The sequence below is a fragment of the Anas platyrhynchos genome, chromosome 1 (genome assembly GCF_047663525.1).
Source record: "Anas platyrhynchos isolate ZD024472 breed Pekin duck chromosome 1, IASCAAS_PekinDuck_T2T, whole genome shotgun sequence".
NCBI classification, from domain to species: Eukaryota; Metazoa; Chordata; class Aves; order Anseriformes; family Anatidae; genus Anas; species Anas platyrhynchos.
In genome coordinates this window covers 145202070-145223985 of record NC_092587.1, presented here as the reverse complement: position 1 = coordinate 145223985, position 21916 = coordinate 145202070, and the positions used below count along the sequence as shown (strand labels likewise).

The 21916-nt window shown below is 39.0% G+C and overlaps 1 protein-coding gene across 4 annotated transcripts in view; it reads left to right on the top strand.

Annotated features, from left to right (window-relative positions):
* Positions 1–21916, top strand: part of ATP11A (ATPase phospholipid transporting 11A) — a 123491-nt gene that overhangs the window by 22878 nt on the left and 78697 nt on the right. For 3 of the 4 annotated variants that reach the window (XM_072031827.1, XM_072031845.1, XM_072031840.1), the window contains exon 1: positions 17128–17247. The exons of the other annotated variant lie outside the window; for it this stretch is intronic. In XM_072031827.1, the coding sequence (XP_071887928.1) occupies positions 17143–17247 (105 nt within the window). In that variant the 5' untranslated portion in view covers positions 17128–17142. Of the gene's footprint in view, positions 1–17127; positions 17248–21916 lie in introns of those variants that run through there. 4 annotated transcript variants of the gene reach the window in all.

Below are 21916 nucleotides of genomic sequence, written 5' to 3'. Positions count from 1 at the left end.
TCAATGGGACACGGCCATATTTTGGTGCAAACAGGTAGGAATTGCATTACCCAATTGTCCTTAATCACAAAGTGTTCTCCTATTAAGGCAGCTCATCTGTGAGTAACGTAAGATGTGTTACTTGATGGGGATCAAAATATGCCTTAAAAGGAGGTGGAGGGGTATGGTAATGGAGCTGTGCTGTTGACTGCCTAATTGGAATGCTGACATTTTTTTTCAAAATGCTAAAAAAAACAAACTAAAAATGTGGTAATAGCATGAAAACATGTTTGCTTTCAAAGGGGAGAAGGAGGAACAAGTCTCAACTCGGTGTAATGTAAAGACAGCAGTTCAGCCATCATGGATGTTCCTCGGTCCTCTGCCTCAGTGTGCAAAGAGGATATTATAGTCTGAAACAGGGCAGCAAGTCTGGTTTAAGATGCTACTCGACTATCATCTTGCAGATGTGACCTGTATTGTACTTATCTGGCGTCCTTGTGTGAACAGCACCACTCTAATTTTTTTTTGGTATAAGACTTATACAGGCCCCCTCTTCCCAGAAACCTAATTAAACCTTATTAAAAACAGTGAAGCTGATTAAGAAGCAGTGAGGAGGTGTAGCTGTGAAGGTAAGAGCCTTGCATATGTCATGAAGACAGCATATTGGAGACTTGGAAGTAACGTGCACCAAAAGAAATATCAACTGATCAGGTAGTGAAGAAAGCTGATGGTAGTAATCTTTTTGAAGAGCAGAACTTGTATCTAAGAGAAGAGGAGGAGGAAGAAGAGTGGCAAACTTGAAATTAAAACCATACAGTAATAACCTTCAGCCTTCCTAGCACACTGCCCACTGCTAGTGTGAAGTCCATCAAGTGACCGGAGCATGAAGGAGCTCTGGAGCGGTGCTGTTCCAGCAGACAAGCCACGTGAGCTCTTTGCAGTGCAGCTTGCTGTGGAAATTCCCAGACTCGAAGGTCCTCTTGCAGGCTGTGGGTAAGAGGAACTGTCTTTTAATAGTGAGTCAGTAAGATGAATAGGAGGACATCGCGCGGACCAGATGATATTCGCTGAAGTTGTAAAGCACCTCAGATACAGAAGTGTCATTTTTAATCTGTGGTATGTAATCTGTCACATCAGGCTGTGGAAAGTACAAGTGTGATACTCTATGGGCCTAGGAGGGAAATAGATCTGGGAGTTGGAAGTAAAGTGTAATAGATTCAGCAAACACACAAATATAGTGAAGATTACAGCTTTTTTTCTTTTTTCGTTTTTCTTTTAGCTAGAATTTGTACCTCATAAAGCAGGTAGAATCTGGAGGAGGGGAAGGGGTGAAGGGGAAAGTATGGTATAATAGCTGGTATAATGCACTTTGGTTTATTTAAAAAAAATAAATAAATAGACAAGACCTCCTGCCAAAGGCTTTTAAAGGCAGTCAGTTGTTGTGGGTTAAGAGGAGATGCACCCTCCTGTATTAATAACTTGGTAAAAGATGAGAAAACGGCAAGATTATAAATGGTCGATTTCCACAGAGGTATTGCCATCGTAATCTACAAGGCCCTCATGTGCCCTCAGGAAATCCACACATCTGGAAAAGGGAACAAAATATGCTGACATCCAGCTAGTAATACAAAATCAGACAATCAAAATTGATTGTGAGAACAAAAGGAATTCAGAATACAGAGAAAGGGAACAATAAATAGCTGGTGGAATTCAGCATTGATAAATGCAAAGTAACACATGCTGAAGGAAGAGGATGCAAACAATTCTGCTTATGTCTGCCATAACAGAGAGCTAGCTGTGATCCTTTGGGAGAAATTGTATAGTTGTTGCGGGTAGTTCTTCAAAAGCATATGTTCTCTGCTCAGTAGCTATCAAAAATGGAAACGATGGCAGGAGCCTTCAGGGATGAAGTAGAAAAAAAGGAACAGAAAACATCATTACTGTGATACCTTCATGCACTGGGTATTATATGTGTATTTGGTCACTACTTCAGACTGTGAGTAAATCTAGTAAGGGTGACTGGGATAATCACTATGGTGTGACTTCCATTTGAGGGAAAGCTAAATAGGATTGAGCGGTGAGGAAAGTTTGTAGCTAAAACATAATCGGGATTTTTTTTTCTTTTTTTCTGGAAAATAGACCTGAATGGTATGCTTTTCTTTTTTTGTAAGTCCCGTCACTTTAATGCAAGGGATGTCAGTCACAGGAATGACTGCATGAGTATGGAAGGATGCGTCGCATAGTGGATTTTATGAAGGGTTCAGAAGATCTTAGAGAAGATTCCCAGTTGGTAAAGTTGAAGGATTGATGCTCTAAGAAAATAAAGCACTGCAGAAATACCCAGATTTTCAAGGCTGTTGTGTAAAGTGTCAGCAATTCTATGAATAACTGTCTCCTGTGTAAAACTGAAATTTTGGGTTTATCTATATACAAAGGTAAAACTGTGGGCTAGCTTGGGCATGTGAGCTTCAAAACCTGATTGACAACATTCTTAGTAGAAGTATTAGTAACTTACAGCACTCACCTACAACAGGAGAAGCTTTAAAAGCAGCCCAGCTCTAACGTAGACACCTTCCTTCAGGCCTGAAAATGTGAGAGCCTTGGCCACAACTTTCACCTTCGCAAAGGGAAGGATCTCGTTTCCTCTTCAGAGAACCCGTGAGTGTTTCTGGGTCACGTTGATGGCTAAGCCATTGCTTTTGTGATGAAGAATGCAGGTGTTACAACTGTGGTTATGGAAAACGTCTGTCAGCTTGAATGATTCATCAAATGGTTGAGCTGAGCAGTCTCATCCTTGTAGGTGGTGGTGGTTGATGAGCACCTAGCGTAGATTGCAGTCAGGTATTACGAGTAGTAGAAGAAAAAGCTGATCATCTACTGTAAACTGCCAAAAAGTAATTTTCATTTTTAATTTGATGTGAGAAATTGAGTCTGTTAACACTTCGTTCATTTTCCCCCAAACTGTAGTAGAAATTGATGTTTTTTTGGGTAATACTTTCTTTTTTTTAAACTTCATCAAGCTGAGAATATAATATTGAGAATTCTTTTCACGTGGGCTAGATAGTTCTGGAAAACAGTTCAGTTTAAAGCTCTGTATTTTCTGTTTAATGCTGTCTGTACTTACTTAGGTGCCATGCAACTCAATAAATTATAGCCTATGCATTACAGAAAGGTGATAAATAGGCCTCCCAATTTCTTATGGCATCCCAAAGAAAAAATGTAAAATAAATTACCTTGTCATGTACGTAATTGAACAAATGTTACAAGGCACTAAAAAAGTTGGTTCTGAAAGCTCTGTCCATCCCGAGATGATTTACTTTAAAGAGAAAAGTGATTTGTTAAACTTACCTCCATCTCATGCATATTCAACCTGATGGAAATGATTTTTCTCAACGTGAGCTGTGTAAGCATGCACATTAAGTTTAGAAAATACTAGATCTGTAAGTAGGAAGAATGGGAAGCCTGCTAACAGTAATTCAATTAAGAGACACTGCGGGCTAGGAAATGATGTGGAGTTAGTCTTTCTCAAACTCAAAAAAAAAACAAAAACCAAAAAGCACCACAGTTCTGATATCGCAAGTATCATTTTTTCTTTGGTTTACACTTGTATCAGTTCTGTATTTTTGCACTGCCCCCCTCCAGTGTGGTTTATTCTCGTGCAGATGTCATTTAACTGAGCCCTTTCTCCTTTGGCTGACCTGTTCTGGTCGCACGTGCAAGCTCTTCTGCTTGTCATCTTTTCCCAACCTCACCTGGTGTCTGAGGTGGAGGGGCAAATTCTAAAATAACTTGCAAGGTAGATATTAATTATGGGAAAGGTGATTTTTTTTCTTTCAGATAATATAAAAAGCAACGTATGATGCCCACTGTTCTCGGGATAAGAATAGGTCTTTCTACTGACATGATCTTTATTTGCCTGTATTGTGTGCTGATTGAGAGTAACTGCTTCTAGTAAAAAAGACAACCTGAGAACAGTAAGTATAAAAATAGATATTTCCACTGCATCTCTCTCTCTCTCTCTCTCTTCTCTAATTGATTTAGAATTGAAGGAAAAACAATTTGGGGACTGTCAAGCACAAGGTAAAGCAGCTTGTAAAACACAAGGCTGGAGTTAGTGAGTAATAAAAAAATGTCCCATAGCTGCAGTATATAAACAGCAAAAGCTATACTGACAGTAAGTAAAAACTGATAAATGCCACAGTAGAGAGACAGCTGGAGACAACTGCCCTTATACCTGATGGCTTGGGGTATCTTGCTTCTGTGTTTTCACCTGTGCATCTTTTTTTGAGGGTGAGCTTGTTTTCTGTTTCATATCAGTTTAGTGCTCATCACCCTTTGCAGAGCGTCAAGTTGCAACTAGAATAAGTGTTCTTTTTGTAAAAGGTGGGGGGAACACCTCAAATCTTTCAAAATCTTGTTCTTGTATTTTAGGACCTGTATTCAGGAGAGGAGAGCAGCAGAGAGGACAGCAAATGATAGAGTTGTATTTTGGATTTATGCAACTTTAATGGGCTGGAAACATTGAAGAAGTCTTGTTCTCGATGCTTTCTACGACTGGTTATTTAAAGCAGATGTGCTGAAATAGTTAACCTAATGGAAAAGATTTCTGAACAGTCATCAGTGAAATGTATGAAAAAATTGAGGTCACTTTTTAGCACGACAAACTCTAAACTAAGTTTTACGTAATCAGGGATAGTCTGATTTAAAATACGGTGCTATATTTAGAGCTACATCCAACAAACTCCAAAGGGGGGATTGATACAAATTGAGGATTTTGCTTTACAGTGTTAGAAATTGTATCCTAAGAGGACTGCTTCTGAAAGACTTTTTTCTCCCTCAAATGAAAATCTGTGAAAAGAAACTAAAGCAATAGTTGAGTCTTCTGGCATGCCTCAGTCTGTTACAACTGAGGATAATCTGCAATTCTGTGAAACTAGCTTTTTTCCACATGGAATGATTTACATAGCAATAAAATGTAATTATTCAAGCTGGATTTTTGATTTTGCATTTTTAAATCTTGTTATAGTTTCCTGGTCTGGCTTTTTTGAATTAATGTCTATTTAATAGTAGAAAAATAAATTTGCATCTTTTTATTTTTTGTTGAACTGAGACAATAGTTGATTATTTATATGGAGATGAGGATTGTTTACCATCTCTAATGTCTGATATACTGAACTTTTTCTTTAATAACAGGAGGTCACCTAACTTTCAGATACCTATATATAGCTCTCTAACATTTTTATGCACCCTTCTGAAGATTATTCCATTTTTATCATTTTTTAAGGAAACTAAAGCCTTTTCAAAGCTTACAAAACACTTCCTCTGGTAGTAATCATGGTTGTTTTTCCAGCTGCTCTGAAAGTTTAGTACTGGCCCAGCACTGCCCTTCAATCTTTGAATGTGCAGAATTTCTTAAAGGCTTTCTGTCAGAGGGGAATTAAACTCCAGTTTAAAATGCAGCCTAATCCATACTAGGTCCAGATTTTTTAAATAAAAATGAGGTTTTGCAGTTTTTGCACTGGTTGTGTTTCCTGCAGGAGCGATCTGCAAACCAGAGACAAATGTTTCTTGAGTTTAATTTCAAATATTCATTACTAATTTGCTGTCACAACTTAAAATCTTCCTATAGGAAGAAATATTTTAGTTCATACAAGAATACATGTGGAAGTCAGCTATGACAGGTTTAAGATTGCAGTGGACTGCTGCAGGTTTGCCTTTAGGGACTGTGACTGGGAAATGATTTATTTAGAGGTAAAAACGTTTGGCTTCATTTGCAGTTTGTGTGGATGCCAGTTTTATCTCTAGGCGAAAAGCTTCATGAAATCAACCCCTGATAATTTTTCTTTGTGAGAAATGCCAAACTTTATTGGTTAAAGTAATTACGGATCCTTTTATTTTTGTTTTGTGTGCTAACTGACACTCTACAAAAACATGACCGCCAGAGTGCTTCTGTTGTGTTGTTTTTGTGGCTTACCATTTACACAGTAAATTGCTTAATCCCATTTCCTACTTAAGTATTGTCAAAGCAGTCAGTGCTGTGTGATATGGGTCACTGCCTAAAATGATAGACATGTCTTTATCTGAGCAGAAGAAACAATATGTGAAGTGGTTAAGACTGGTAGCCTTTCTGAAAGGTAGATTTTCAATGGTTTTTGCTTTTGTCATGTTTTTTCCTCTCTCCTCCTTACCTCAAGGCATCAAATGTATCAAATAGTTGAGAATTAATCATAAAATACCTTCTGGTAAAGTCAGGGTTTGGACTGTTGCCTTATTTTCAGACTGGGGTGAGTCTCGGTGATTCTGTCAGTGCATGTACCTGTATTGTTATCGGGGGAAGTAAGCTCGTGTGACTTCCTGCCCGTGCCACTGCAGTGGAAATCATCTGAAGAATTGCGTGCTTCACAGAAGGGTTCTGCTTTCAAAATTAAAAACTGTCCTCTCAAAGTTGCAGTCGTCATTGTTCTCTCACTTAATGTGTGGGAAGGATAAAGATTTGTGTTACTGAGCTAGCATCTAGGTCCCCTTTTTAAAATCAAGGTAAGGAAGAATCAGTGCAAGCGAATTGCAGTATTTGTGGAAGTGCTTATAAAAACAATCCGTTCCAGCCATGTTGCTATCTCAGTTTACTGCCACAAACAAACAAAAAAACTTGGAAAAGCAACAGATAAGCATTTATAAAGTTAAGGTTTGTATTGTTTGAGTGTCAGTGCCACTTAGCAATTTGCTAGTAGAGCACATCTGTCTGAAATGGGTTTCTGTCAGGAGTAGAGTAGTTTCTCTGTTTTGTAGATTTGTTTTCATTTTAAGGTAGCATCACGTTTACTAAGAATTTTAGTTTGGTAACATCTAAATGTGCCAGGCTTAGAAGAAATAACGTTTCTCAGAAGACTTCTACTTATTTTCTATTTTTTTCTTTATGACCCCCCCCCCTTCCTTTGGGAAATTTTTCCTCTTCGCTCCAGCCTCTGTTGCTGCTGGCATTCAGCATTGTGGTGCTGTGTCACAGACAATACTGTTGCCTGAAAGGGCTCATGAATTGCATTGAAAATGAGAATACTGGGCCTAGTGATCTTCATCTGCTCAGAGCATGCTTTGCCTTTTGAGATGCTTTATATTCCTCAGTGTTAATTCTTTTGTCTCTCTCTACACATAAAGTGTTTTTACTCCTACGCCCATCCCGAGCTGTTTCCTCTAAGAATATATTTTGTTGGAACTTGCTTTGAATGTCCATCTGTTGATCCAGAGGAGCAAAGTTCTTATACCTGATGGGAATTGGTGTTAGATGACCTTTTGGGGTAAACCTGTAGTTTTGGTCCTTTTATCTGCTCACTTCCCATGAATTAGGAGTTATCTACCTTTTAGTGTTGAACACACTATCCAGGGTGCCATCGGGGATACAAAGTAGTAGTACCATTGAGAGCACCATTCTTGGTAACTATTAAAAGCTTAGGCAACACTAAAACTTTAGCTGCTGCTGTCTGCAGCCACTAAATAACAAGGGGTTGGTGGCCTGTGAATCAAATGCTGTTAAGACCAGCTATTTATTTTGAGCACATCGGTTTTACCTCTCACTTACACATAGGTAGGCCACTCTTAGTGGTAGCCGGTGGGAGATTAAATGCATTACTTTTGATATGGCAGCCCCCAAAAAGCTTATCTGTAGGTCTTCTCAAAAACCTACATGTAAGTGGCTTTCCATTAGCCATAGCTTAGCAAGCTTAGACAGGTATGCATGCCATCACTGTTTTGCTCATTTTCTTCATTGGAATAACCTGTTGAATTGAAATTCAGTGACGGTGGCACAAGCAAAATATTCCCTCCAGCGAGCATAATGGCCTTCTGAGGCAGAAGAAATTCCTGTGGAATTGCTCTTGTCCTCTTTTCTCTTATCTGTGTCTTGCTGCAATGGCTGTGGAGTCAGAAATGGAGCGCTTCATCTAGCAGTACTGAGTCTACAACAGCGGCTTGATCGTACAGATACAAGAAGAGAAGTTGCATCATTTGTCCGTGCTGCAAGCTAAGAATGGCCCAACAGGAAACCAGGAGGGAAAGACAGATTGCCTTATGGACTGTGATGAATGCTTTCAGGGCGCTCCTACTCGGTCACCTTTTTAACCCTGAGAACGTTGTGTAGAAATCCTGTTGCAAAACTACTGTAATTGTAATGTAAGTATAATTACAGGAAGATGTTTGAGACATCTGACATCATGCATCATCCCCATATAATACTCTCGGGATACTCCCAGTCTCAGGCACTGTTTTCTTGGGCAGGAATCCACTGATACCTTATGGATAGTTTTTTGTTTATGCAAAGAAAACACTTGCACTCGTTTTTAACCCTAGGCTCTTTGCTTCAGTGTAATACTGCTGCTCATCCAGGAACTCCAAAATCATTTCTATAAAAATAATGTATTTAGCTATGGTGCTGCTGATTGTAATGAAATACCCCCACTGAAAAACAGAGGTCATTTCAGTAACTATAAGTTATAGTTAGTGGCCCAAACTTGAATTCGGGAATCACACTCGTCTCCGTGTATTTTTGCATTTTCTCCTCAGTAACCAAAGCTGTTCCATAGCAATCACTAAAGGCTCCACCTCTTAGTGTTGGGGTGGTTTTGAGAGCATGAGGTCTGTAACTCTTCTGCTTGGAGGCTATGCAGCCCGCTGGACTTGTGTAATTGAAATGAGCAAAATCTGAGCTGCTTCTCTTTATCTGAGGAGGGAACTAATTCTCAGTGCTGACGTATTTCCAATTCTGACTGCACAAAAGGTATATCCACGAAATACAGATGTATAGGTGTAGTCCTCTGTCTAGTCATGTGTTAGCATGTTTGTTAAGGAAGTCTTCTGGGATGGAAGTACACTTCAAGTATAGACTTGAAGAGCAGTTTGGGATGCTAGGTTCGGTATTTTTACATCATTTCCTTCTTATTCTGATGTATTTTGTACAACCACAACTTTTTAGACTTCAATTTCCCAGACTCCTAGGTTTCCTAAACTTTTCCTAGACCAAGATAGAATCATAGAATCGTTCAGGTTGGAAAAGACCTCTAAGATCATAGAGTCCAACCTTTAACCAAGTATTGACAAGTCCACCACTAAACCATGCCTCTAATTCTAAATCTGCACATTTCTTGAAGACCTCCAGGGATGGTGACTCAACCATTTCCCTGAGCAGCCTGATCCAGTGACGCACAACTCTTTCAGTAAAGAAATTTCTCCTAATGTCCAACTTACACATTCCCTGATGTCACTGAAGGCCATTTCCCTGCATCTTATCACTTGGTGCTTGGGAGAAAAGACCAACTCCCACCTCACTACAACTTCTTTTATGGTAATTATAGAGCGTGATGAGGTCTCCCCTGAACCTCCTTTTCTCCAGGCTAAACAGCTTCACCTCCCTTAGCCATTCGTTTTAAGATTTGTGCTCCAGGCCCTTCACCAGCTGCACTGCCCTTCTTTGGACTCGCTCAAGCACCTCGATGTCCTCCTTGTAGCGAGGGGCCCAAAACTGAACACGGTACTCAAGGTGTAGCCTCACCAGAGCCGAGTACAGGGGGACGATCACCTCCCTAGCCCTGCTGGCCACACTGCTTCTTACACAAGCCAGGATGCTGTTGGCCTACTTGGCCACCTGAGCACACTGCTGGCTCATATTCAGCTGACTATCAAGCAATACTCCCAGGTCCTTCTCTGCCAGGCAGCTCTCCAGCCACTCCTCTCCCAGCCTGTAGCTCTGCTTGGGGTTGTTGCATCCTAGGTGCAGGACCTGGCACTTGGCCTTGTTGAACTTCATACATTTGGCCTCAGCCCATCAGTGCAGCCTTTCCAGATCCTCCTGCAGAGCCTTCCTACCCCCACACAGCTAACTTGGTGTTGTCTGCAAACTTATGAAGGGTGCTCCATCCCCTCGTCTTAATCACTGATAAAGATATTGGAGAGAACTGGCCCCAGTACTGAGCCCTGGGGGATACCACGAGGGAACGGATTTGACTCCGTTCACCACAACTCTTTGGGCCTAGCCACCCAGCCAGTTTTTAATCCAATGAAGCACACACCCATCCAAGCCTTAATAGTTTAGGTTCTTCTCGTTACAATTATTTAGTTTCATTACAATTAGTTTCTTCTCTTAATTATTGACGTAACCCAGTTCTGTGTCTGTGTTACTTTAAGCTGATGCTGTTTGAATGAGGAGGACCAGAGTCAAATATTTCACACATCTTACCCATGTTTTGTATAAAGACATCAGTACAGTACTTTTACAGGCTGCAACTCATCCCCTGTCTCACTCCCAAGTAATAAACTGTCAGCTTATAACCACAGTTCTTGCTGTTAGTCATTAGAAGTGCTTCATCTTTTACACTATACAAATAGATTTTATTGCATTTTTTTTACTGTAGTTTTCATGGTTTTGGATTGTAACACTAATCCCAGACTTCTTATTGAAAACTTTCACTTACTGTATCCATGAAAAGTTCTGTTTTACCTAGTCAGTGGCTTTGTGGTACTTCATCAAATGCTGAATCGATGGCCAGACAAACCAGACAGATACCCAAGTATTTAAATTCAGGAAAAAAAAATAAATAAAAAAAGCCTGTGCTGGTCTGGTCTAGTTCCTGTAAGGTAAATCCATACTGCACTTTATGCTGTCTTCCATTTGCTTCTGCCCTTAATAATTCTTTCCTTCAAAACTTGCTGCAGACATTGTTTACCACTGTGGCCTAACGCATACCGCTCCCAGCCCAAGAAATTAAGGTGTGACACTTGCCCTTGTTCAGGTGCTTGGTAACACCTGGACTTGGTTGATCTGCATATAAAACCGTCTCCCTGACCTGTTTCCTCATACATTACTGCCTCCTGAATTTTGGAGAGGTCATTATCCAGTTTCATTCTACAGATGAAGTCATCCCATGTGTGTGCAAATGCACTCTAAATATGATACTTCTGTCCAGGTGAAGCTAGTGTGTGTATATAGAAATGTATATTGAATTTAATTTTATTTTTTTTACCCCTGTATCACAGACCCTCAGCATGGTTGAGGTTGGGAGGGACCTCTGGAGGTTGTCTGCTCCAAGCCCCCTCTAGAACCTTGTGCCATCTGTGCTGTTGTAATGGAAGGAGCAGGTGCTTTGTATTTGCTGGATGTATGCATTGAGATGTTGAAACCTGGTAATCACAGATTTGGGAAGGGATCACAGTTTATTTGTGGGTTTCCTTGGTCCTGCTCACACTAGTAAATAAAGCAGTCTGGGGGATGTCTCTGACCTGAAGAAGTGTCATGGAAGGGGTTCCACTGCCACGCTGAATGTCTGTCTCCCAGTGTGTTTACTTGCTTGACTTTTTTGCCTGGCATTTTAAGGACACATGGTTTTATCCCACTTAGTTTACCTGGCAGGTTGCAGCTTCCAGATTTTCATTTTTAGGCACTTCTCCACAAAAAAAAAAAAAAAAAGAAAGAAAAAAAAAGAGAGATTTGTTATTCTATTCTGAATTTCATTTGGCTTTGTTGTAATAAAATGCAGGGCTATAGTCTGTATTCTTTTCCTTGCTCTGGTTTAGGAGGAAAGATATCAAGCTTGATTTTCTATTTATAAAATAGGATTAAAAGAAATAGAAAACCATGAACAGATCATGCAGCACTCCTTATTTTTTGGGGGGGATTGATGCAAAAGCAATACACCATGCTATGCGTTGGTGTGTGGTCCTGCTGCTGACTGGATCCTGGACCTACCTCAAGCTTCCATTCATTATTAAGATGATATCCTAAACACTGCTTTCTTGTGTTGACCCACTCTAATCTCTAGTGGGAAGATTTTCAAGGTAAAACTGGTCTTATGGTCAGTTTTTTGGTCTTTTGTGTTACCGTTGTAAATCAGCAAAGAACAGGATGAGCCCACTTCGTTGCAAGAACAGTATGAGGCTGACTTTGATGGAAACCTTTCTTCAGGATGGATGTGGAAAAATGCTTTCATAGAGGGAAGACAATAGAAGAAAACTTAACTGAAATGAGAAGTACAAACAGTGGAAAAGCAGAGGAGGATTTTATTGAAATACTTGTATTCTTTAATAAAAAAAAATATCTTGTGTGGCTGCCTTGAAAGAATAAAAACATAGAGCTAAACCTACAAGTAGTGTTTAGAGGTCCTTTCATATGTCCTACAAAAGAAACTTTTTTTGTTTCCCTTGCCATGCATCTAGGTTATGGCAATTTAAGCTATATTAAATATTGAATAAGTGACACATTGCATAAGAGGATGCTTCTTATTGTATTACGTGTGGGTGACTTAACAGCTTATGCTATGGCTTACTTCTCTTTCATGAAAGAGGAACCGTTTTTGTTAATAAAAGCACTTTCTTCTAGAACAATCCTGAATAATTCCCACCGCAGCTGCTTAGATTATGTCCCTTTGAACACAATTAGGAATGAAGCTGAATAGGAAACTTGAAACCCTACGTTTCTTTTTAACTTGGCACTGTGTAGCACTTTATAGCATCCTGATTGAAGAGTCTTCCTTTCTGATGTCTAGCAGAAAACCTGTAGCATTTCTGCTTTGTTCTTGCAGATAAACAGATTTACTCATTTGGCAAACGTTTCCTATGGATTTATGCATTAATATTAGTAGCTATCTTGTTTGTTTCAACAAGTAGGTCTTATCTGTAACAGTTGGTGCTCTGTTAACTTCTAATCTCTTATTATGTGATTACTTGGAGCACAGAAACTGATGTTTGAAATTTCAAGTGCTTTGCTTTTTCAAGAAAAAGAAAAGAAGAAAATATGTTAACTTAAAATGCAGAGGTGGAAAAAGTTTCTGACTTCTATATCAGGCAATGCTTAGGAATATTCTGTATTATTCTGATGAAGTTTGTTCCGGTAAGGAATAAGAATTCATATTGTCACTGACTGAGTTTATAGTAATTCTCTGTGAGGGATGCTATCAGATTTAATTTTGTCCAGTGATATATAGATCCCTGATGGAGATGGAAGTGATACTGATAAATATGAGAACCTTCAGAGGAGTGAAGTGCTTTGTCTGTGCTTGAGGCTGCTCATGTTTGGGGCACTTTGTTTTTGCTGTTTCTGGATTTGCCCATCAAGCCAAGCACCAGGACCTTTTGGAAGTGTGAAGTATCCTTCCCTCTGTGTGGTAGGTCTTTATTTTTGGTGTCACGTGGGAAGTTCCCTACCTTTTATCAGCTTCAGCAGTGTTTGTTATCATCCCTAACATGCTGCAGAACCTTCAAAACCTTCAGTCAGAGCAGCAGTTATGGAGTGGAAAGGATTTGGGTGACAGCATCATACTTAAGTGCAGTGGTCTGACAACCTGCTGAATTTACACAGTTACTTTTTTTGGTAAAATGAATGAAATAACAGTAAACCTGTGGTCAAACCTTTCCCCATAGACACTGTCCCCTCTCCTGTTTTCTGCCGGGGCTTCTCTGTGCTTGGAGGTTGGACATTGAAGGTCTGCTGACCTTGGAAATTGATCCCCCGGGGCTCTCCAGAGCCTGAGCTAGGGAACCTTTAGATCCTGCTCCGAGGTTTCTTTGCTCAGCACGTATAGTTGTTGGGTTTTTTTTCCCGTTTAATTGGACGTCTCATTTCTCTTTAGTTAGTTGGCTGTTTGTTTGATACTGTATATATAGCTAAAGAAACATACAGGCTGAGCAGACATGATTTTTAAGTGCTAGACTGAAATGGTTATTATAGGTACGCTTTGATACAAACTACATGTGCACAGTTGATTCTTGGCTATGTCTGGTAGTGGGAGGAAAAGCAAAATATGTTTAGCTGAATGTAAGTGATAATGCAGTAGATGAATTTTTTTTTTTCTAGGGCAAAAAAGGTATCTCGTATATTTGCCCCCAGTCTCAGTAATTACAAATACTCAGAATTAGTACTTGTATTTAAATAACCTGCAGAAAATACCTGAAAACTTACCTTTAGACGCTGCTATAATTCTAAGCAAACTGAAATACCTTTAGTGCTTTTTCCTGTTCCATTTCTATGTGTTGGAAAGGAACAGCAATGATGAGCTTGTATATGGAAGCTCCTCTGTTATCATATCTGGTCTACAAGATGCAGCTGGTGCGTTTAGTATTGAGTGTCCATCTAAGAATGTTTCTAAAGGGCTCAAGAGGGAAAAGTAAAGTGTCAGGGGTGTGATTTTAAAAATGTTCCCAAATGAATATCTGCTAGTCAGTTGTTTTAGTCTTGGGACTCAGGTAGTAAAAATCTCTTTAAACCAGCCTCAAATTATGCATTTTAAATTTGTTTTACTTGCTTCTCCGAAAGTAATTGTAATTGGAGCAACATGTAAAAGCTGTAATCTGTTATTTTCCCCCACTTTTACTGAAATAATGCAAGTACTAACTTGATGTGTGTTGATTTGCATTACTTTTTGTGACTTGAAAAAAATAATGGGCGTAATGTTGGCCTTCTCACTCGTTTATTAATTTTAAGGAATCACAAGCATGATTTCTATTCTTAGTCTGTTCTTGTTCTGTAACCTAGAGAATTTTTGAACAAAGGTGATTGGACAATCCAATAAATTTTATCGTGTGTCTGAATTTAATGTGATCTTACTGGAGTGGAACTTCTCAAATCAATAGGTTTTAGTGCTACTTTTGTGTTGGTTTTGAAGGAAATGGCACCAACCAATAATGACAAGCTAGCAATAAAAGAAGAATAGCCTTTTTGGAGAGATTTCAAAAGAACAAGAGCGTTCTTAGATCTTTTGGTGTGTGATCATTTCAGAGACTGAAACTACTTAAATGATGTTGGAGAGTCCAAAACAGAAAGCTGATTAAATGTTGGCTCTCTATATAATGGGAAAGATGTAAGTTTTTGCAGGGTGATCGAAGATGCCATCCTCAGTTTAGATGTCTAATACTTTAAAGTGAAACACCATGTTAAAAGACCTTCGAACTTTATTTTAATTTAGGGAGTTCATTAACTTGTAGCAATTTGAGTACCAATGCAAAAGACAATGGCAATCTAAGAAGAGTGTAAATGAGTTTTAGAAGCTCATTAATACGTGTTAAATGTGTTTTTAAAACAAAATGAAAACACTGTCCAATTTTCAGTTGACGTAACTGATTCTGCATAAAGAAAAGGGGTTTCCAAGATTTGTAGGTACTGATTTCAGGCTTACTGTGAAATGAAGTGATGAAATCAGTGCAATATTTAGTATTGGCATCACCTTTTTTTGATGCTGAGAGGGACGGCATTGTTTCACGTTCAGTTGCAATTTAACTCATTCAGTGATGTAAATCAGTCCACAGTATTTAAAAAGCTCAGACTCAAAGACACTAATATAAGTTTGAGATGAATGATGTAATGATATGGGGCTAGACAGTGTTTTGACTCTTATGTATAATTCCATGCTAATTCAGTTTTAACAGTATATAATTGAACAAATTTTGGTCCCATAGGTGCAAGTCTTATCAGGGGCTAAAAATAAACATTTCAGCTAATTTAAGGCTTCCTTGAGAAAGATTTATGATTACTTTTCATGAGCTGCTTTATAACTTCAAATACTGTATGACGCTTGCTCAGCTTAAGTTATTTGAAAAAGGTAGCAAATATTTTTTGTTTCTGCTAAAATATCTGATTTTTTTTTTCAAATGCATACATAGGTTTCTGTACAAGGTGGAAGGGGAAGTTTTATCCCCTACAGAAAGGGAAAATACCTGTATCTTTAGAAACCCAGAACAGCAAAGGCAGTGACCCTTTGCACTGTTGAGGTTATAGCTGCAACATAACACACCTTCCATACCACTGCATCCCTAGTGCAGGCTGCAACTTCTTGCAGAGGTTGTCTACCTGATTACATGCTTCACTAGGTGGTATGTGTGACCTTCTCTGTTAGATGATGTTTGTATCTCCAGGCCTGTAAATTTAGTTCTAAATTCATGAATATCTCCAGTGCTTTTTTTTTTTTTTTCAGAAATTCTTTGTTTGCTTTCAAAGCATCTTATGAAGATTGGGCTGAGAAGCTTTCTAAACTGATAGTAATATTTTTCTTACACAGAATCTGCTTTTTTGACACTTGTTCTGCCTTGTGGTGGTAGCTACTGTGTAGCACATGGCTGCAGAAGGCTGTTCAGGTGGCCAGCACACTCTAGCAGAGCAGAATTTTAGCTCGGGCCAGTGGATTTGTATGGAAGATGCAATTTTCCTGTGTCCACTTTTTCCTTCAGAGAAATTTGTGTTTTGTTTTTTTTTTTTTTGTTTGTTTGTTTGTTTTTTTGTTTTTAATTTGAGTGCATCTGTACACTGGTGTTTGTCACATGAGTGAGGACATGGTGACTCTCCTGGATGGTAGCACTGCATGTGTGTGACCAGCACTGCCAAACTCACCTGAGATCAACTGTAGAGGGGTCAAGGTTGGGATTTCAGCAGATGCTGGGCTTTTTGACATGATCCAACAGTATCTCCTGTGGTGGCCCCAGAGATTCAGAGTGATTCTACCTGTTTCCTATGTTCCTTTGTAGTCTGAGAGCAGTCATGTTGTGTTAAATATTTCAGGCCAGACTTCATTACATGACCTCTGTCAAACAGGATGGCAGGTGCGTTAATACAGCAGAGGTACCAAACTCACTGTTTTTGTCAGATATTCAAAAATACATTTTTTTTTTTTTTAACATGAGGAAACTCAATATTGCATGAACCCAATTCCTTCCTCCAGTTGCATACACAAAAAATGAAACCCATATACTCTTGAGTTAACACCTGGCTGCCTCGAAGAAAGTATAGAGATAGCTCTTTATAAGATCAGAGTGTGAGTTCCCCTTTCTGTTTTACTCTGGTTTTTGTCTTACTGTCTCAACACGAACGACATCAACTGCCTGCACACCCCTTTACGTTCAGAGCAGGTGCTCTGGGGTGCTGCTGTGCAGCCATGTCCGTCAGGGGCCCTCCCCTCCTCTTTCCCCACAGCACAATGAGTTTGGCCACCTCTCTACCCCTTCCTTTCTCCTTTTATTTTCCTTTCCTTTCCTGCCATTTTGGGAGCTCTATGTTCAGTTAAATTTCCCCTAGCGAGGAGCAGAGGCCCCAGATGGAGCCAGTCTCAGTGCCCAGGCCTGTCCCGCTCCCCCCTTCTGGAAGGTTCTGTGGGGCCCCTCTGGCAGCCCAGCTCCCGGCAGGGCTGAGCAGGCGCCATGCCACGCTTACTCTGCGGCTTTCTGTCTGCTGAGGGCCGGCAGCCTCCGGAGCTGGGTGCTGGGACAGGATCGCCTCATGACAGATCCCCCTCTGGTCAGCAGGTTAGCATCTCACTTGCTCGCCAAAGACGTTTGAACTCTAGGAGCTTTTTCCCATACAGTGGTTTTTTTTAATAGCTCTTACCTAGAATTACTTCTCTCTGTTGTAAGTCCATGGGGAATAGTACTGGGGTATTAAACATTTTTCACAGATGGCAAATCTTTTACCTGTTTCAGGATTCTTCTCAGGGACATGCATTTCCTCTACCTGGACTAAGCAGGTCCAACCTCTTCTAACACGACCCTCTCCTTGCTGGCATTTCACTTCTTTCACCAGTCAGTCTTCAACTGAATTTGCTTCTCAAGTCCCATCATGAATAAATTAGGGAAAAGAACAAAGTTGATGTGATTTCCTTTCTTTAGACTGGACAGGTTGTAAAATGTAACAGAGTGGGTGTCCAATGTGTGTAGTTTCCTCTTTGAGGTACACCAAGACTGGAAAATTCTATGTATTTGTTGTCATAAGCGTATTCCTAAATATTTAATATTTGGTAAATCTAATGCTGTGTTCTGTAAAATATTCAGAAATACCGAGACTTTCATCTCAGAGTGGAGATGTCAATAAGGACGTTGATATTAAAGGATTAAAAAGAGGGGAAAATGCTCAATTTCATCTTGAAACTGAGGTATTTATTAACAGATGGAGTTGCTTTTGTTTTTTTTTTATCCATGCAGGTTCTAGCTGGCATTACATCTGAGGAAAATCCGTTCCCATCTGTCCAGTTTCATATCTGCACAGATGTATAAATGAGGCATAAAAGGATTTTGAAATACTTCACTTACCTCCAATAACAATGTAACATTAAAAATGGAAACAGTAGGAGTAAGCAGATTTCTGTGCCATGAAGAATGATGCTAGTGTGCTATTTCTTCCTTTCTGGTACTTACATCGTAAGAAATTTAAGTGTTGGAGAGAATGCAATGAAAAGCCAAAAGTGCTGTCTGAGAATTAGAAAGAGGATCTTGAACTGATTAAATTGAGAGAAAGATAGAAACTAGCGTTCTGTTTCATGTATTATTATCTGAGACTTTAATACCTTATGAGATAAAATCCATCTTAATAATATTTGTTCTGTTTTTAAGACGTGATGACCTTCTTATATGCTGAATATTCACCTATCCAAAGTGTTTTCAATGGTGGAATAGCTTCAGGCTTCAATTGTTAAGTATTTTTGTCCTTGACAGTACTTCACTCCACTAAGCCAACAAACTTTTAGTTTTTTCTGCCACCTATTCAGATGTACATTTTCTTTATTCTGTTTCTGTTCTTGATTGTTCACATGTGAATGAAGTAACTAATCTTAAAGAAAGTTGTCACAGAGTACGGAGTATTGATACCTGTTGGGTGATGCAAACTCCGCAGTGAGAGTTACTTCATGATTCCTTCTTCCTTCCTTCCATCTCAGTTGCCTAATTCGCTTCCTTTTTTGCACATGCATGAAAAGAAAATTTCTTCTGATGCGCATCCTATTTCAGCTTCCTGGGCAAACGAAGAAGAAAATTGATTTCATTGTCTGAAATCAGTCATATGAGTTGTTTCTGCTGCAATATACTTGAAGAAAAAGTAGAGAATATGGCTGTAACCTCTGTATGTTTTAACTAGATCTGCAGCAAGCAGCTTCATTGGTTAGACATGAATAACTCTGTAGAAAAAGATATGTTTACCGTTTTTGGTCTGAGTGAAACATTTAGTCATTCCATGAGTAATCAAAATTTAGATATTTTTTCTAAAACATCTAATTTTGATACTACACTTGCAGATTTGTGGCAAAGGGATTTTTTAAGAATAATTACTACTCTCGGAAGCTAAACAGCTTTCAAAGAAATGCTGCAGTTTTTATAGGGCCTTTAGGCCAGCGTGGCTTTTATATATGGGACATAGCAAGCCTATCTTCTCACAGCATCTCCTCAGTCTCTCTACTGTGATGCTACAGGTTACATGAAAGCATGTAGTTTAGTATTTTTTATTGGTTCTCTATTAACAGTCCAATGTTAGCATTGTTATGTGCAGGGACAAACCTTTGCATTTATCTAGTGCTAAGATTTCATTTTATAGCTCTATCATTTATAGAGTGTATATGTAAGGGAAGATGCAGGTGCTGATGCAGACAATGTAATGTTTGATTTATTCAGGTTTATAGATTTTTTTTAAATCAAGATGTTGACTCATACAAAAGGAAATCATGGTTATTCTTTGGTGGTATTTTAATTCTATTTTCACAGGACAGGGAGTCAAGAGGGTTCTGTGTATGATGTATGTGTCTGCAGACAGAAATCTGTCCTGGACTTGTGCACTGTACTATAAAGTGTCTTTATAAAACGTTGAGGGGTATAGTCCTCTGGGATGCATGATGATTCTAGGACTTCAATACTTTTTTGGAAATATTAATGTTAAGGGCAAATATCATCTTGGCATACCTTCTGTGCTTTCCTCTTATTCTTTCTGTGACTATAAAAGAAGATTGCTGTGCTTGTGAACCATTGTCTGCTTTACAGGTTTGTCAGTGTCCTCACAAAAACACCCAGGGGTCTTGTCTCTAGAAGTCTGCAGCTGAAATCAAATTTCTTCCTTCTAGATTTCATCCTCATCACTTCTTAAGTGTTTTTGACTATTTCAATAGAGTTGTCAGTAGTGCATCTTGTTAAGAAATACAGTTTTTCTTTTAAGTCGGAACAGTAGCACATTTAACTCGCTTGTGATGGAACTTGCCACGTAACATCCTTATTCTTTGCATGTGCCAGAACTTGTCAAACTGGTGGGAACATGACTTTACCTGCTTTTGAAGGGAAATTCCAGTTCCAACTCCACCAGGCAGCACTGCCCTGGCTATAGGCACTGGCCTAGCCTGAGTAAAATGTTCCAGTTGCCACCGGATAGCCTCTTACATAAGCACATAATCAACTTATTGTAAGAAACAAAGTAAGTAATTATCTCTTACACAGTCAGAATATTTACTCCATTTGAATTCAACTTATAAGCTATAATTGACCCCTTAGGAACCACGTGTACTAGACAGAAAGAAAAAAAAAAAAAGCAGGACAACTGGTAGCCTCCTGATCTTTCTCTGCACTAGATTTGCAGCAAGTAACTGGTTCCAGGGCACGTTTGTTGGATTTGGTAACTGAGCTTGCTAGCTGTGGCAAGGCCTCAAATGCAGTCATATTCTACAAATCAAAATAAACATGGAAGTATTTTCTGCTTTCCTTGTTTTCAATCATAGCTATTTGTTTGAGACACAGGTTGACATTTTCTTTGTGCTGTACATGCTAAGCGAATTCAAGTAGGGATCTGTGCGTAGAAATCCAATCTGCTTTTATTAAATGTAGTCATGTTTAATTTTCCAAGGAATTTTTCCAATAGAATGCTTCCTAAAACAAAAAGAGCGATTGTTTCTAGAAGGCAAAAGTAAATTAGTTTTTCCCTCTGAAATTGCCTCTTGTTTATGGATTAAATCTTCTTACGTTTTGCAGGGGTGAAGAAAGGGAAGTATTAGGAAGTAGACAGAAATAACTCCAGTAAGACACTGTACTACCAACCAGGGCAGTGCCAAGGATTAGTTTATCTTATTTGTAGTAATACTCCTTGGGCTGTCACCTGAAATTTTATTTTTGGCACTGGCAGTTTGGTATCTTGCTTCATCTTCTCTGCCTTCAGGGTGGCTGATCCCGCCTGCGGGATGCTTGTTGTGAATTGTGCAGCATGTAGTCAAAACTATTTGGAAACATACAGATTTTACAAAACTGATCGTATAATTTTTGTGCAGAAGCCAAGTATGCCTCTTGCATTCTGATTGCATGTTTGTGATAGGACTGCAGTAGAATTTTTGGTTATCTTGGTTATTTTTTATTTTTTAAACTTGTACAGAACATTGGTTTCTGACTTAGTTTGGGCTTTGTCTTTGGTTTTGAATTTATTTCTTTTTTGAAGTCTTAAGGCAGGACTCAGCACAGAATTGTTATGGCCATGTATTTTCTAAACAAACATTATTTGGAATATATGTTGCAGTATAGTAACAGTATTTGATGCTCACTTTAGTTTTTATGCTCATGTATTTCCTGTATGTAGGAACATAAAAATAAATAAATAAATAAATAAAAGCATGACAAGCTAGCTTAAAATTCCTTATTGCCTTTTCTGGCCCAGTTTTGCAGCACCTGAGCATTAACAATTCTGTTTTCTGTTCCCTGGCCTGATTCCAGGAATTCCTGGTCAAGAGACAGGCTGAGGGGGGGGGGAGTGCACACCACTCCTTTCCGGGAATAGGTGAGTTGTATTGAGCAGAGAAGTTAAATTTTTAAAAAGCAAATCTGTCTACTGGACTCCTTTCAAAAAGATAACACTAAGAAAGGAAAAAATCTTAAATATTTTCACTGCTGTTGTAATTACTCTGTTTCTGAAGTACGTGTATACGTTTTAAGTGCTGTCAAATGTTGCTGAAGGAAAAAGTATATAAAATTGGTTATTTTTCTGTTTTTGTGACTGTCTGTTTCAATTTGTATGTTCTGTAGTTTGCCATGTACAGCAGATTAAAATAGATAATACTAAAGATGTTGATGGTTTTGATGCTTGTTCAGTTGAAGTAACATTTCTCAAGTATTCTCCTTCTGTTTCAAGCTGATTTGTTTTTTCCCTAAGATCATCAGTCAGAGAAAATCCGTAAGCCTGATGCCC